Source organism: Melanotaenia boesemani, chromosome 7 (assembly GCF_017639745.1).
Source record: "Melanotaenia boesemani isolate fMelBoe1 chromosome 7, fMelBoe1.pri, whole genome shotgun sequence".
Lineage (NCBI taxonomy): Eukaryota > Metazoa > Chordata > Actinopteri > Atheriniformes > Melanotaeniidae > Melanotaenia > Melanotaenia boesemani.
This window is the reverse complement of record NC_055688.1, coordinates 12,321,298-12,334,738: the sequence shown is the minus strand read 5'-3', so window position 1 is coordinate 12,334,738 and position 13,441 is coordinate 12,321,298. Positions and strand designations below refer to the sequence as shown.

At 42.3% G+C, this 13,441-nt stretch overlaps 1 protein-coding gene across 1 annotated transcript in view; it reads left to right on the top strand.

Moving 5' to 3' along the window:
• spata5 (spermatogenesis associated 5) overlaps nt 1-13,441 on the top strand; it is a 131,262-nt gene that overhangs the window by 24,045 nt on the left and 93,776 nt on the right. The window contains exon 12 of the mRNA XM_041989787.1: nt 7,901-8,110. Within this exon, the coding sequence (XP_041845721.1) occupies nt 7,901-8,110 (210 nt within the window). The remainder of the gene's footprint in view (nt 1-7,900; nt 8,111-13,441) is intronic.

Genomic DNA, 13,441 nt, shown 5'->3' with positions numbered 1-13,441 from the left:
CCAGGATGTTTTGGAGTTTGCATGTGCAAGACATAATGGACAGGAAGAAGGCTAACATCATCCTCCACCGGTAATTGAAAACAGATCGGGTCGCTGGCAGTTCCTGCCAGCAACTAAAAAAAGAGAGAGAGAGAAGAAGAAACGTGCTTCCTATCCCTTCACCTCCACCCAACTCCCCCCCTTTTCTTTTCTGCAACACATTGCACTGAGCTCACCCAGAGACATTCAGTCCTTGTGGCCAGTTCCTGGAAACAAGAGAGGAGTGAGTTTGTTTGGTTTTTTTCCTTCCTTGCTTTCTCTCTCGTGCTCTCTCTCTCTCTCTTTCTCTCTCCTTCATCTTCTTGCACTGCTCAGCTGAAAGGCCAGCCACAGAGCCCCAGACTTGATTATATCCACATGAGTGCAAACATTTGTTTCTAATCCATTTTATATAAGAAACTTCCAGTGGTGCCGGATGAATACATATCCAGAGTTCCTCTGAATCCTTCTCAGATCACGTATCTGGAGATTTGAGAATTACAGATTAAGCCTTTCACTTTACATTATATTTACATGTAAATAAGTCAAAAGGTCATTTCAATCAGTTTTTTTTATCATCTTGTGGACCCAGCGTTGCATATTTTATTTAGTTTATCTTAAATGTTTTACTCTGCTGTCTGGCTCTAATGTTTTCATTTGGCAGCTGTAGAACATTTATTCCTTCTTTTTACACTACTCCTTGTCTTCAATGAGTGTTTTTCTTTCTTTCTCTGAGACATCCCCCGCACCCCCTTTCAGCTCAATCAAAGGGCCAAAGCCTGAGAGGCCCCTTGTAAAGTTCAGAAAACAACAGTAAAAGATAATAACTGGGTCTTGTACCAAAAGGAAGGGATGGGAGAAGAGGGAAAACACAGCACAGTGAGGTGTGAGTCAAAAACACTTCTTACTAACTCCACAGACACTTTAACGTGGACAAAAATTACATATAATGAATCTTTTTCATCTTTTGTACAGTTCTTTTTTTGTAAGTCTCTAGTGATAATCAAAGAAATGACACAGAAAAAGAGGATTTAAATATAATGCGTTGTGTTGCTCTTCCACTTCCTTGGCGACAGAATGATCTAGGTTTACAATAAAGTGTTTAAACATTATACTCCTCCCTGAGCCACGACCTTACAATTGTGCAGGAGTTTGCGCATCCTGACAAACCTAGTAGCTATGATGTCGGGGGCTTTATGGCCCTGGTAGGGTTACTCATGGCAAACAGTTGTCTGGCGGAGGGACTAGACGAAACGTGGCTCAAAACACCCCAAACCATGGATCCAGGTTTCCCTTGTGTGGACATGGGTCACCGGCCCCCCCCTCTGGAGCCAGACCTGGAGGTGCGGCACGGAGGCAAGCGCTTGGTGGCCGGGCTCTTGCCCCTGGCGCCCGGTTGGGCTCAGCTCAAAAGGGTTACATGAGCCCCCTCTCCCGTAGGCTCACCACCTGCAGGAGGGGCCATAGGGATCGGGTGCCGTGTGAGTTGGGTAGCGGCCAAAGGTGGGGACCCTGGCGGTCTGATCCTCAGCTGCAGAAGCTAGCTCTGGGGATGTGGAATGTCACCTCTCTGGCGGGAAAGGAACCTGAGCTGATGTGGAAGGTTGATCGGTTCTGGCTAGATGTAGTTGGACTCACCTCGATGCATGGCTTGGGCTCTGGAACCACTGTCCTCGAAAGGGGCCGGACCCTCTTCCACTCTGGAGTTACTCCTGGTGAGAGGTGCCGAGCAGGTGTGGGCATGCTCATTGCCCCCTGACTTGGCGCCTGTAAGCCAGTAATGGATGCTGTGAAGTTGAAGAAGCTCTATTGGGCCTTTTTGGCCTGTGGATCTCCAGAGGCAGCTGATGGGTATCGGCGGGCTAAGCAGAACGCAGCTTCGGCGGTCGCTAAGGCAATGGGAGGAGTTTTGAGAGGCCATGGAGAATGACTTCTGGACGGCTTCGAGAAGATTCTGATCCACCATCCAGCGGCTCAGGAGGGGAAAGCAGTGCTCAATCAAAACTGTGTACAGTGGGGATTGGGACTGCTGACCTCGACTCGGGTTGTTGTGAGGAGATGGAGGGAATACTTCGAAGACCTCCTCAATCCCACCACCATGTCTTCCAATGAGGGAGCAGAGTCTGGGGACCCTGGCATTGGCTTTCCTATCTCCAGGGCTGAGGTCACTGAGGTGGTTAAAAAGCTCCTCAGTGGCAGGGCCCTGGGGGTGGATGAGGGCCGCCCAGACTTCCTTAGGGCTCTGGATGCTGTAGGGCTATCTGTCGGATAGTCGAACCTCAGATTGAGGAGGAGCAGTGTGGTTTTTGTCCCAGTCGTGGAACAGTAGACTAGATGTACACCCGCTTCAGGGTCTTGGATGGGGCATGGGAGTTTGCTCAATCAGTCTACATGTGCTTTGTGGACTTGGAGAAGGCGATCGACCGTGTCCCTCTGGGACTCCTGTGGAGGATACTGCGGGAGTATGGCGTGCCAGACCCCCTTGTACGAGATGTCCGGTCCCTGTGCGACCAGTGTCAGAGGTATCTAAATACTTATTAATTCCAGTGAGAGTTTTGCCTTTTGTCACCGATTCTGTTCATAACTTTTATGGACAGAATTTCTAGGTACAGCCGAGGTGTTGAGGGGATCCGGTTTGGTGGCCTCAGGATTGGGTTTCTGCTCTTTGCAGATGATGTGGTTCTGTTGGCTTCATTGTGTTGCAATCTTCAGCTCTCGCTGGAGTGATTCGCAGCCGAGTGTGAAGCAGCTGGGATGAGAATAAGAAACTCCAAATCCAAGACGATGGTCTTCAGCCGGAAAAGGGTGGAGTGAATGAGGTCCTGCTCCATGTGGAGGAGTTCACGTATCTCGGGGTCTTGTTCACGAGTGAGGGTAGCATGGAGTGGGAGATCGAGAGGTGGGTCAGTGCGGCATCTGGAGTGATGGGGACTCTGCATCGGCCTGCCATAGTGAAGAAGGAGCTGAGCTCTCGATTAACTGGTCGATCTACGTTCCTACCCTCACTTATGGTCACGAGTTGTGGGTAGTGACTGAAACAACAAGATCATGAATACAAGCGGCCGAAATGAGTTTTCTCCGCAGGATGGTCGGGCTCTCCCTTAGAGACAGAGAGAAGCTCATTGATCCAGGAAGGGCTCAGAGTAGAGTCACTGCTCCTCCGCATCGAGAGGAGCCAGATGAGGTGGCTCGGGCACCTGGTCAGGAGGCCTCCTGGACTCCTCCCTGGTGAGGTGTTCTGGGCACGTCCCACCAGAAGGAGGCCCTGGGAAATCTCTTGGCTGGCCTCAGAACACCCCAGGATCCCCCTGGATGAGCTGTGGCCAGGGAGAGGGAGAGGGAAGTCTGGGTTTCCCTGCTTAGGCAGCTGCCCCCGTGACCCGACTCCGGATAAGTGGCGGAAAATGGATGGACGGATGGACGGATGGATGGATGGATGGATGGATGGATGGATGGATAAAGTGTTTATATATATATGTAGCTGTGTAAAGACCAGTTCTTTAATTGCTCTAATGTAATAGAAGTGTGAATGCTTGAACAGCTTCTTGTTTCTTCACTGGTGAATAACTCAGTTAAATGTAAATAATACATCCGTAACAAATGATTGTTCCATTCCTTTTTCCTGGCCATTGTGATGTGAAATTGATCCTTTTAATTGTGCATTGACAGTAACACTTTTGCATCAAATGAAAACTTGACACATTTGTAAATTTTAGTCCATTCAGCAAAACTGTTATTAGTTTAATTTCAAAGCAGCTTTTTATGTCTTTTATTTTTTTTTATTTTATATATATTTTTTTAGATCAACCCCCCCTCTCCCCTCCAGCCATTTTTTTCCTCTGGTCTTAATCTTGCACACCTGTCTCCTCCATTTCACTGTGTATAAGCCTGCTTTACGGTTCCTTTTAACTCTTTTTATATCATTTCATTGCTTCGCTCGTCTGCTTCTGGTCCATCTCTTCATCTCAGCACCCTTCCACCCCCCTCCCTTACTCTTCTCTCCAACTCCATGCATTTTCTTCTCTCTCGCTCAGTGCTGCCCATAAATTGTTTGGTATTTACAGTATGTGGCCCGACGCCAGGTTTCCATTAGGTGCTCTGTTCCCCGGAGACGGCGCCGGTGGCCTGGGATGTGTTACCTCTGGATAGAGAGCCGAGGGGGGAACAGAGTCAAACAGAGTGGGAGAGAGAGAGTCATAAGTAGAAGTATTTAAGTCAGAGCATTTGATGGAGTTATAGTGAGAGGTTCAAGTAAGGAAAGAACTGAAACACAGTGGAGATAAGACTTAAAAGCAAAATATGGAGGCAGAAAAGGTTAGGACAGGAAATGCTGATAACTACTGATTGTAACAGAGTTTCTGTTGTCATTCTTCTTTAACATAATAAGTCACCACCACTGAAGATCCAATTTTCAGCCTTGTTAAAGTGTCCATGTGGTGTCTTTTATATACAGTATAACCCTTTGGAACTGTAGTGCACCAATGACAGTCTCAGAAAGCTGAGAAGTGGAAGTTCTTCTTCATGCTCTCGTCTAATTTTACGTTAGTGTGAGAGTCGACTCATGTTTTGTTGACATGTTTCTGAGCTGTTTCACATGAATGTATTTGTCTCATCTGCTGTGTTTTGTGAGGCTTAACTTAGCGTGACTTTGGAGCCTGGACAAGAACTCTTATGAACATTGGAATACTTTTTTTTGAAGAAAACCACACACCGGAGAGGATCAGGTGCAGATTAAGGCATGCAATCTAGCGATGACTATCTGATCTCATTCAAAGACCCCCCCCCCCCCCAAAAGTCTCTAATCTTAGATTAGATCCATCCCAAATGACAGTAATGATAAGTACTACTTTGCTCCTGTCTGCAAGATTTGGAACAGGTCATGTTTTCCTCACAGAAGCAAATGTTTACTGACCATAACCCTTAATAATAAAACTCTAACACATCACATATTCACAAAAGGAAAGGATGTTTATCAACCTTTTCCTCTCTGCAAAACCGTTGGGAGCTCGTTCACAGTTCCACTGTCTTGAGGCTGGTGTCATCAGTCCAGTCAAAAATAATAAACTAGCCCAACTATCTAAAGAAAATTGTACTTTTATCAAAAATTGTATTTCAATGCAACCTGCAGGAAAAAGTTTAATACAGATTTTTGACATGTTAAAGTTTTGCTCATTGAACGTAGTGGTTCTAGACTTACCTATAGTTCCTGTGTAGCTTATATTCTTTGTAACTTACTGCTTCTGTCTTCATTTAGCAGATGTTTTTGCATCAGTGGGCTACTGTTGGTGAATAAAATGAACAAAAATTGTAGATTTGTTTTCCAAAAAATTGCCATTTTAATGAACAGATTTAATTTTTGAGAGAATCTTCGATGACGAGAAAGACTTAAAAACAATGCTATATGACCTTAAATTCTGTGCTTCTGACTTATTTTGCACTTCAGAACTTTGTGGTCCAGTTCAACATCACATCTGGATTTTGCTTGACGGCACCATGTCAGCACATCAGCAATATTAATAAACTGACTGTTCTGGACTCTCACCATGACTCATTCAACAAAGAAACCCAAGAAGACATCACTATTAGAATAAAAAAAGCAAGACTGAAAGTAACAGAAAAAGATTAGACGAGAGTCAGCATCATGCTAACTTTTAAGGTCTTTAGAGAGCTCGGAGAAGAGACAGGATGCACTGAATATGTTGAATTATCCTTCGTTCGGGTGCGCCAAAGTGTAAAAATCTGCAGTAGTGCTGCTTTAACATGAAGTCAATACATTAATGATTAATGGATAACAAGGTTTTACAGAACCCTTGAGTTGGTCAACAATCCATTGAAAACTTTATTTACAGTTTAATAAACAGCCATCCCAGTAGCTCATGTCATATGTGACATTGTTTTTGTATTTAAACAATGCCCACAAAATCCACTTTTATTCCAGTTTTTAGATTTATAAAATTGGAAATCTGATGAATAAAGGAAAAATTCTTTTCCATGATGATGTTAAATGAGAACTTTTTATTTTGATCAGAAACGAGCAGTCTTACATTTTGAGCCAGACCCAAATGTGTGAAATTTCACCTGACTTTTTTCTCTAAATGATATTACCAACCTTTTCAGTATATACATTATAAAAGCCTTGTTTCCCCACATAGTTTTTTGCATGTTTGTAGCTTTGATTCACTTATACAAAAAAGACACTGTTCCAAATTGACTATGTAAGGTCTGCTTTATAGGAGAACTCTGATTACTGACCTCCTGCATGTATGGACAGGTTTTACAGTAACCAGACTACTTGTGTGACTTCCTGCAAAACCTGATTCCTCCCTTTGTGTGTGTGCATGTAATAAGAGAAAGCCAAGCAAGGGAGGACAGAAAAGCAGTAATTCTGAGATACAACAGATAACAAACAGGAGAACAGAGAGGATATATGAGTAGATAAAGAAGGATATGGGAAGAAGGGAGGGAAAGATTGGGTGAATGTAGACATGGAGGATAAACAACTGAATTTGAACAAAGTGAAAGGTAAAGAAGTGAAGGAAGAAAAAATGTCTGTTGCGGAAGGAGACAGGAAGGATGAAAAAGAGACTTTAGATGGTTTTGGAGGAGGCTCTGTCCTCCTTATCTGCTTTATCTCCTCCGGTTGTTCACTGCCGGACTCTCTCCCTCCCTTCCCCTCCATCTGTTAGACGGACAGCTGTTGGCAGACTCATTCTGTTGTTCTCTCCGTTCCAGAGTCCCTGATTCAACCCAAGCCCTCGGTTCCTCCATCTCCCTCCAAATATGCTTTTCAATTTCACTTCTCTCCTCTCCACCCGACCCTGTCATCGGTTTGGAAGAACTTGACGTTCCTTGCCGTTTAGTCATGTGGTCAGAGAGTTAAAAGGTCCTTGTATGGATTACAGGAGAACAGCAGTGACATCAGCATGCAATCAGAGTTTGTTTGGTCTGTTGCATTTATTGTTGGCAGTGTGTTTGTGTTTGAGGTGCTGCAGATTAGAAGTATATAGATACTTGATGAGGATCATATTTTGTTGGGGCTCTCACTGTTCTCACCTGTTGTGCAAAACACATTTATATTACTTGATTGTAAGCTGCTTTGTAGATGATTGACTGGATATATGCATATGTGTGGCAGGTTGTGTTATTTTCAGTCACTGTTTAGGTGTTGTAAAAACTGGTGTAAAATTTATCTTAAGAGAAGCATTGTTGATTGGCTCCAGGAAGAAAAGCTGTACTACAGCAGCTAATGCAAATCAAAATAAATATAAATGCAAATGCACTGAACTAATCTGGTGCAACCTGATACGTGTTTTTTTACTGGATTTAAAATAAGTTTGCACTTTGCCACATCTGTTTCTGCTCATACTAGAATTTTCTTTTTCAGCACAGACTACTTTTCTTCTTGTAGTATTTCTTTGTCTTCTGCTTTATTATTTATCATTCATAAGTCATCATAAACGGTTTCTTTGTGTGTCGTTGCCAAACATATATTGAAATCTAAGAAAATGCAGGGAATTCATTTTTTGTGAAATTTATTTAGCTAGATAGCGAATATGAGTCTGTGCGTCCGCTAGTCTTTTAAAACGGTGTGTTCCTCTACTTAATAGAGAAGGATCTTGCATTGATTTTGAAAACAGAGAACAGTTACCTGTTACCAAAATATATATTTTTTTACTGAAGACATAGTTCTTCTTTGTTTCTGTGAATTACCAAGAAAATTTGTGTGTTTGTTTGCTTATCTTATTTCAGAAAAACCTGGTTTTATTTTTGTTTTTTTTGTTTTTGTTTTTTTTTTTTTTGTTTTTCAGCGCCCGAGTGATTATATGAAACACTTCCTTAATTTAGTACCTTTTGGTGGGATTGCCCTCTTCTCTCCCTACAGGTCCGCTGGTCAGATGTTGGCGGGATGGCAGAGGTAAAGCTAAAACTGAAGCAGGCCGTTGAGTGGCCGCTGAGGCACCCTGAGGCCTTCACCCGCATGGGCATCCAGCCACCTAAAGGAGTCCTGCTCTATGGGCCCCCAGGCTGCTCCAAAACCATGATCGCAAAGGCTCTGGCCAATGAAAGTGGGCTTAATTTTCTTGCTATTAAGGTAAGTTTTCACCTTTAATTTATATATATATATTTTTTTCTCTTGTGGTGATGTAGCCCATTTGTGTCCTAGTCCAGACATGAATTTATAAAATGACTTTCCTGATTTCTTATAGACAATGAGTTCAAATCAAAGAAGGCACCAGTCTCTGCTTTTCCCTAATTTTATTGGATACATAAATATGAAGAAATAATGTTCCACAGATGTGTGTCTTCATATCATTTTCTTGGTTGAATGCCCTGCCAAAACTCTGCATGTGACTCATGTGACCATCCAATCACTTGAGTTTAATATAAAATACTTCTGCACTTCTCTCATGTCCATATAAAGAGCAGGAGAACTTAAATGCACCAACACACACTTTTTATGTTTCCTTAGAAAGCTTGTTTGTAAAATTAGAATCGTTCCATACTGACCCACAATGTTACACACAGTGCACTCTGCATTAGTTTAAGTCTATACCTGAAGCTTCACTAAATGTGTATGTTTATCTAGATTCACAATTTTTAGGAAGTCTTGTGCATCATTTCACTCATGTCTGCACAAACTTCTGACCCACAGATTTTGGAAACTTTTGGTTTTTCAAACAGTTTTACCATATTACAGTGATATAAGATGTGTTGAAGCAGTGATGAGCTTTTTCCCTGAGGAGCTGAATCTGCGGTGGGTGCCCAGCTTCCTCTGTAGAGAGCTTCCTCCTCTGACCTTCGACCCTGTATTTGTCCTCTCTCATTCATCACCTCATCCTCTCTACTACCCCCGCTGTCAGCCTCACCTCCTCCCCGTCCAGGACTTGTTGACAGAAACTGATTGATCACCTTGTCGAATTGTTGATTAGTGAATATTTAGAGAAGACAGGAAGCCAAGACAGAAGCTCTCAACTGGCATCATTAACTGATGGCAAATGCTGGTGTGAATTGGAACAATTTCAGTTTTGTCCTGTTGGAGCTCCCTTAGATGAAGTGAGAAAGGAGTTTCTCTGGATGCAGATTTATTTTCTTTAACCCACAATTAAATTTGAATTGACTTGGCAATGTCCCAGCAATGAAAATGATATTTTCAATTCCCCTGAGTTCTGTAAAAAAAAAAAAAAAAAAAAAAAATATATATATATATATATATATATATATATATATATATATATATATATATATATATATATATATATATATATATATATATATATATAAATAAAGAATAAAGTTAGAATATATATATGTTTTTGTGTTAAATAACCCTTTGAGCTCTGTGCCTATTTTTAGGCCTCTGCTCGAAACTGTATACCCATTTGTAAACCAGTATATTTCTGCAATCACAAGCTCCATTTGAATTATTCTGAAGTCATGATGAAGTGAACATTTGTGAGATTTGTTAAAATGTGTGTGTTACTAGCAGAGTCAAGAAAAAAGGGTGAATATGAATATCCCTGTAGAACGATGCTGCTCTAGCTTTGAGCCTTCAGCTAATGATAGTACAGTATTCAAACAGTATTTCTTCAAAGATCAATTTTGCTAAAGTGGAGCAGAACAAAATTAGAGGGATTTTAGTACAGTCATTTCAGATGAAGTTTCCAAAATGGCCACTTTGGCACAGTTTGGGACATCAGGTTTGAAAAGGCTGAAAGAAAATTGTCACCTTTTCAGAACATTAAGCCCCCTTCAGCTTGTAACTGGTCATGAATGAACGTTATACGCATCTGGATGCAGCATGTTCTTTGACGATCATAACAAATCTTTTGTTCATAATTTCCTGGAAATATTTCTCCACTAATCAAGAGGTCCAATCCTTGTGATTCTGTTTTTTTACATGGTGAAATCATTAAAACTTAAGTTCCTCCTGAGGCATGTTCTTATGCCGGGTAAATTGGTGTACAAATTGGTGGGTAGAGATGCAGGCAGCGTTCTACCAGTCTGTCATTTGCATTGAATGTTGTAGCTTCCCGTTGATTTTTTTTCTCCACCTTCAACATTAAAGGCATCGTTCCACTGTCTGTTGTTTGATTCATGGCCTTGCATCTGCTTGTTGGCATCATCGTCCAGTGACTCTTTCTACACGTACAGTTTTAATCAAAAGCGCATCAGTTGGCTGTACATTCACTGTTTTAGAAGCTCATTTATTAGTATTAACTTATCTTCAAATAGATTTCATATATTTACAATTAGCAGCGTAATTTAAAGTGGTTTTCATTTCTCAGCATAGTCTTAAAGACTGTGGACGGTTTGAGACAAATCCTGAATATAAAAAAAAACAGAGTTGCACTATAATTTTCTGCAGCAGGTTTAAAGTTATGACAAAGAGAATCCATTCTAAGAAAGGGGATAAAAACATCCTGTCCCTCCTGCTGAAAGCCACCCTCAACCATCTGCAATAACAGTATCAGGTTTTTCCAGTGCAGCGGTTGCTTTGACATAGATACGTTATCCAGATTTAAATGTGGATACTTTAGGGCTCAGCCTGTTTCCTCTGTGTAAAAAAGCCCTATTATCATCTTGTCAATTCCAGTTTCCTCCCCTCAGCCACTCAAACACACTCACATCCGCAGACGCATACCTGCACACAAACACACACAGAGAGCGCACACACGGCTCGGATCTCCACACCATCAATGGTTTTCAGACTTACCCTGTCCAGCATTTGGCTCTGCCGCAGAGCGAGCAACATGGGAATAATGAGTCAACCTCCACACTTACTGCAGGAGACAAAAGGGCTGGAAGTTAAGTGTCGTCTCCTCTGTCGGCCCAGAGGTGTTGAAAGGGTGGATTGGATTGGAGGAAGTTCTTCAGGGGCTGAGTGGATGTTTATCTGAGCTGAGCAAGGGAGAGATGAGGGAGGAAAGGGCTAAAAAAGTTAACAGAAGACGAAATGGTAGAAGAGATGTGGCTGGTAGGGAACGGAGTAAAGATAGCGATCATAATGGGAGCAGAGATTTCATGGCAGCATGTATAGACCCCAGTATTCACTCTCAGCTAGCAAGTTCAAGAAAGTGCATCCGGCATATGTTCCTCATCCACACTGAACAACAAACAATGGTGCGTTTACATGCATGGCTACAGTTAAAGCTTAGCTTGGATAACTGTCCTTGTCCTAGTTTTAATTTATTTATTTAAAGAATTAAGACACTTATCACCCTTTAGAGCTCAAAATGAACTTTTTTGATCAGCAGCCAGTGTCGCCTGAAGTTTTCAGCCAATTAAAAATTTTTTTTTTTTTTTTTTTTTTAAAAAACCTAACAAAAAATATTTTAAACCTGCATTTGGGGGGTCGGTGGGTGTTAATTTATAGCCCTGATCACCTGTAGTTATTCTGATGTTCTTGGCTTCATCTGTTGCATCTGGAAGAAATCCTGGAACAGAAAAACAGGAATTCTCCCAACTGCATAATCTACTGTTTAAGGAAATACTACATAAGTACTATCTAATGAAGATTAATTCATCATTTGCCTTGCATCCTGTCTCTTCTCTGGGTTCTCTCCAATCAGTAAAAGCCAGTTTGATGTTAATTCTTCTCTTATGTGAGCTTTAAGGTTGAAAAGTTATGTAGTGTTGCTCTAAAACTTAGCTTCTGAGTTGTTTTGATGGCACACTGACATTCATTAAAGGTCCCATATTATACACTTTATTCCCAATCTGAGACCATTCATTAATATCTAAATGAAATATTTCCGCCATGGTATGGACAAATCGACCCTCAGTTTGAGTGCAGCGGCTTCTCTTCACCTCCCTCTTTTTAGCAGCTTCAGAAATGTGCCGTTTATGGTGGACGGAACCCTGGTGGAGCAGCTCAGCTGTTGGCTCCGCCCATCGCATCGCCCGTCATGAGGTGATTGACAGGTTAGGCCTTAGCGGTTACTAGACGCTGATTACAGCGTAGTGAAGGATAAACAAACGCCGGAACACCGGAACCCATTCCTGAAGAAGTTCGAGCAAGAAGACTAACAGTACTGCTCTTACCTCTCCAGCTGTGTCACGGACAGTTGGTATTGAACCTGGCTTCAGCTTCAAACGGTTGGCGAAGCCTGCTTTCCATGCACCCATGTTGTGGAAACAGTCCTCTTTGAAATGCTGGCCACAGACATGCAAAACCTTTGGAAGTTTTCCGGGTACATTTCCTCCAAAAATAAAATTAATCCACTCAGTCCTCGTGGGTTCAGTGGATGGAAGTAAAAAAAACGTTTTCGTGTTCATTTATGCAGCCACAAACAGAACAGTGCTTCTGTCGCTTAGCCATGTCCGCTAACGAGGGTTGCCGAAGAGGGAAAAACACTGGGCGCTAGGTGATTTTTAGAGGGCGGGCTTTGAGAGCCGGTAGACGGGTCCATCGCTCTGTGGGGAGTGGTTATTGTCCCTTATGACGTCATAACGTACACGCTTTCAAACAAGCTCATTTCAGCGCTTACTTCCCTAGAGGTGGAGCAGGGGGGAGAGAGAGCGCCTGAAAGAGTTTCACACTTACGGGTCTCCTACACATGCGGGGGGACCAGTATGACTGTTCCAAAACCATTAAAAAGTGAATTTTGCATAATATGGGACCTTTAAGCACATTCAAGGAGCTGCCGTTTTTCTGCATAGTCCTGAGGCTGAGAAACCAAACTCCTGGAGCGTCACATGACAGCTGCGTTTCACTTAATGACACTACATTAAATGCCAGCAACTGAATATGAACACAAAACTGATAAGACATGAGTCAACACTGGATTGGCATACACTTGCTGGAGAGAGTTCAGAGAAGACAGATGCTAAATTAGCGTTCTTAAGGCCCATTCATGCTCAATGCAGGAAATGGATACGCAGGCGGATGGACAGCTTCATCCGTCTTCTGTGTCGGTTACGTGTGTAATTTCGTCCATTTTCAGGAAGCTTAGCTATCCATCGCTTGATGCACAAGACGGAGCAATACCACCGGAAATCGTTGGGGCAGTGCTGAGCAGAATAGCTGATATGCAACCAGGGAAAGAAACAAACCAGAGAAGAAGAAGAGAACCAGGAAGAAAATAACAACGAAAAAGAACAGTGAAGATGAGGACAATAAATGTAGAAATTGTGTGAGCTTTTGAAAGACTATATGCAAGTGTTTAGGGTGTGTTCGGTGGTTGGAAACAACTTTATAGTGATGCCAAACGGTGTGTGAAACTGACATCAGCTCGCAGGAGTGAACTCTGAACTAAGCACTTCCTGCTAGTGGAGGAATTGACTTAACATCCATAGCAACGCAAAACACACATGGAAGTATGAGGACGGCGACGTATGACAGTGTTTGAAACGGAGGTTGCTATTTACATATGTAAAGGAGCATAAATGGGCCTTTAGGGTGCGCCAAAGGGTTAAAAAAAAG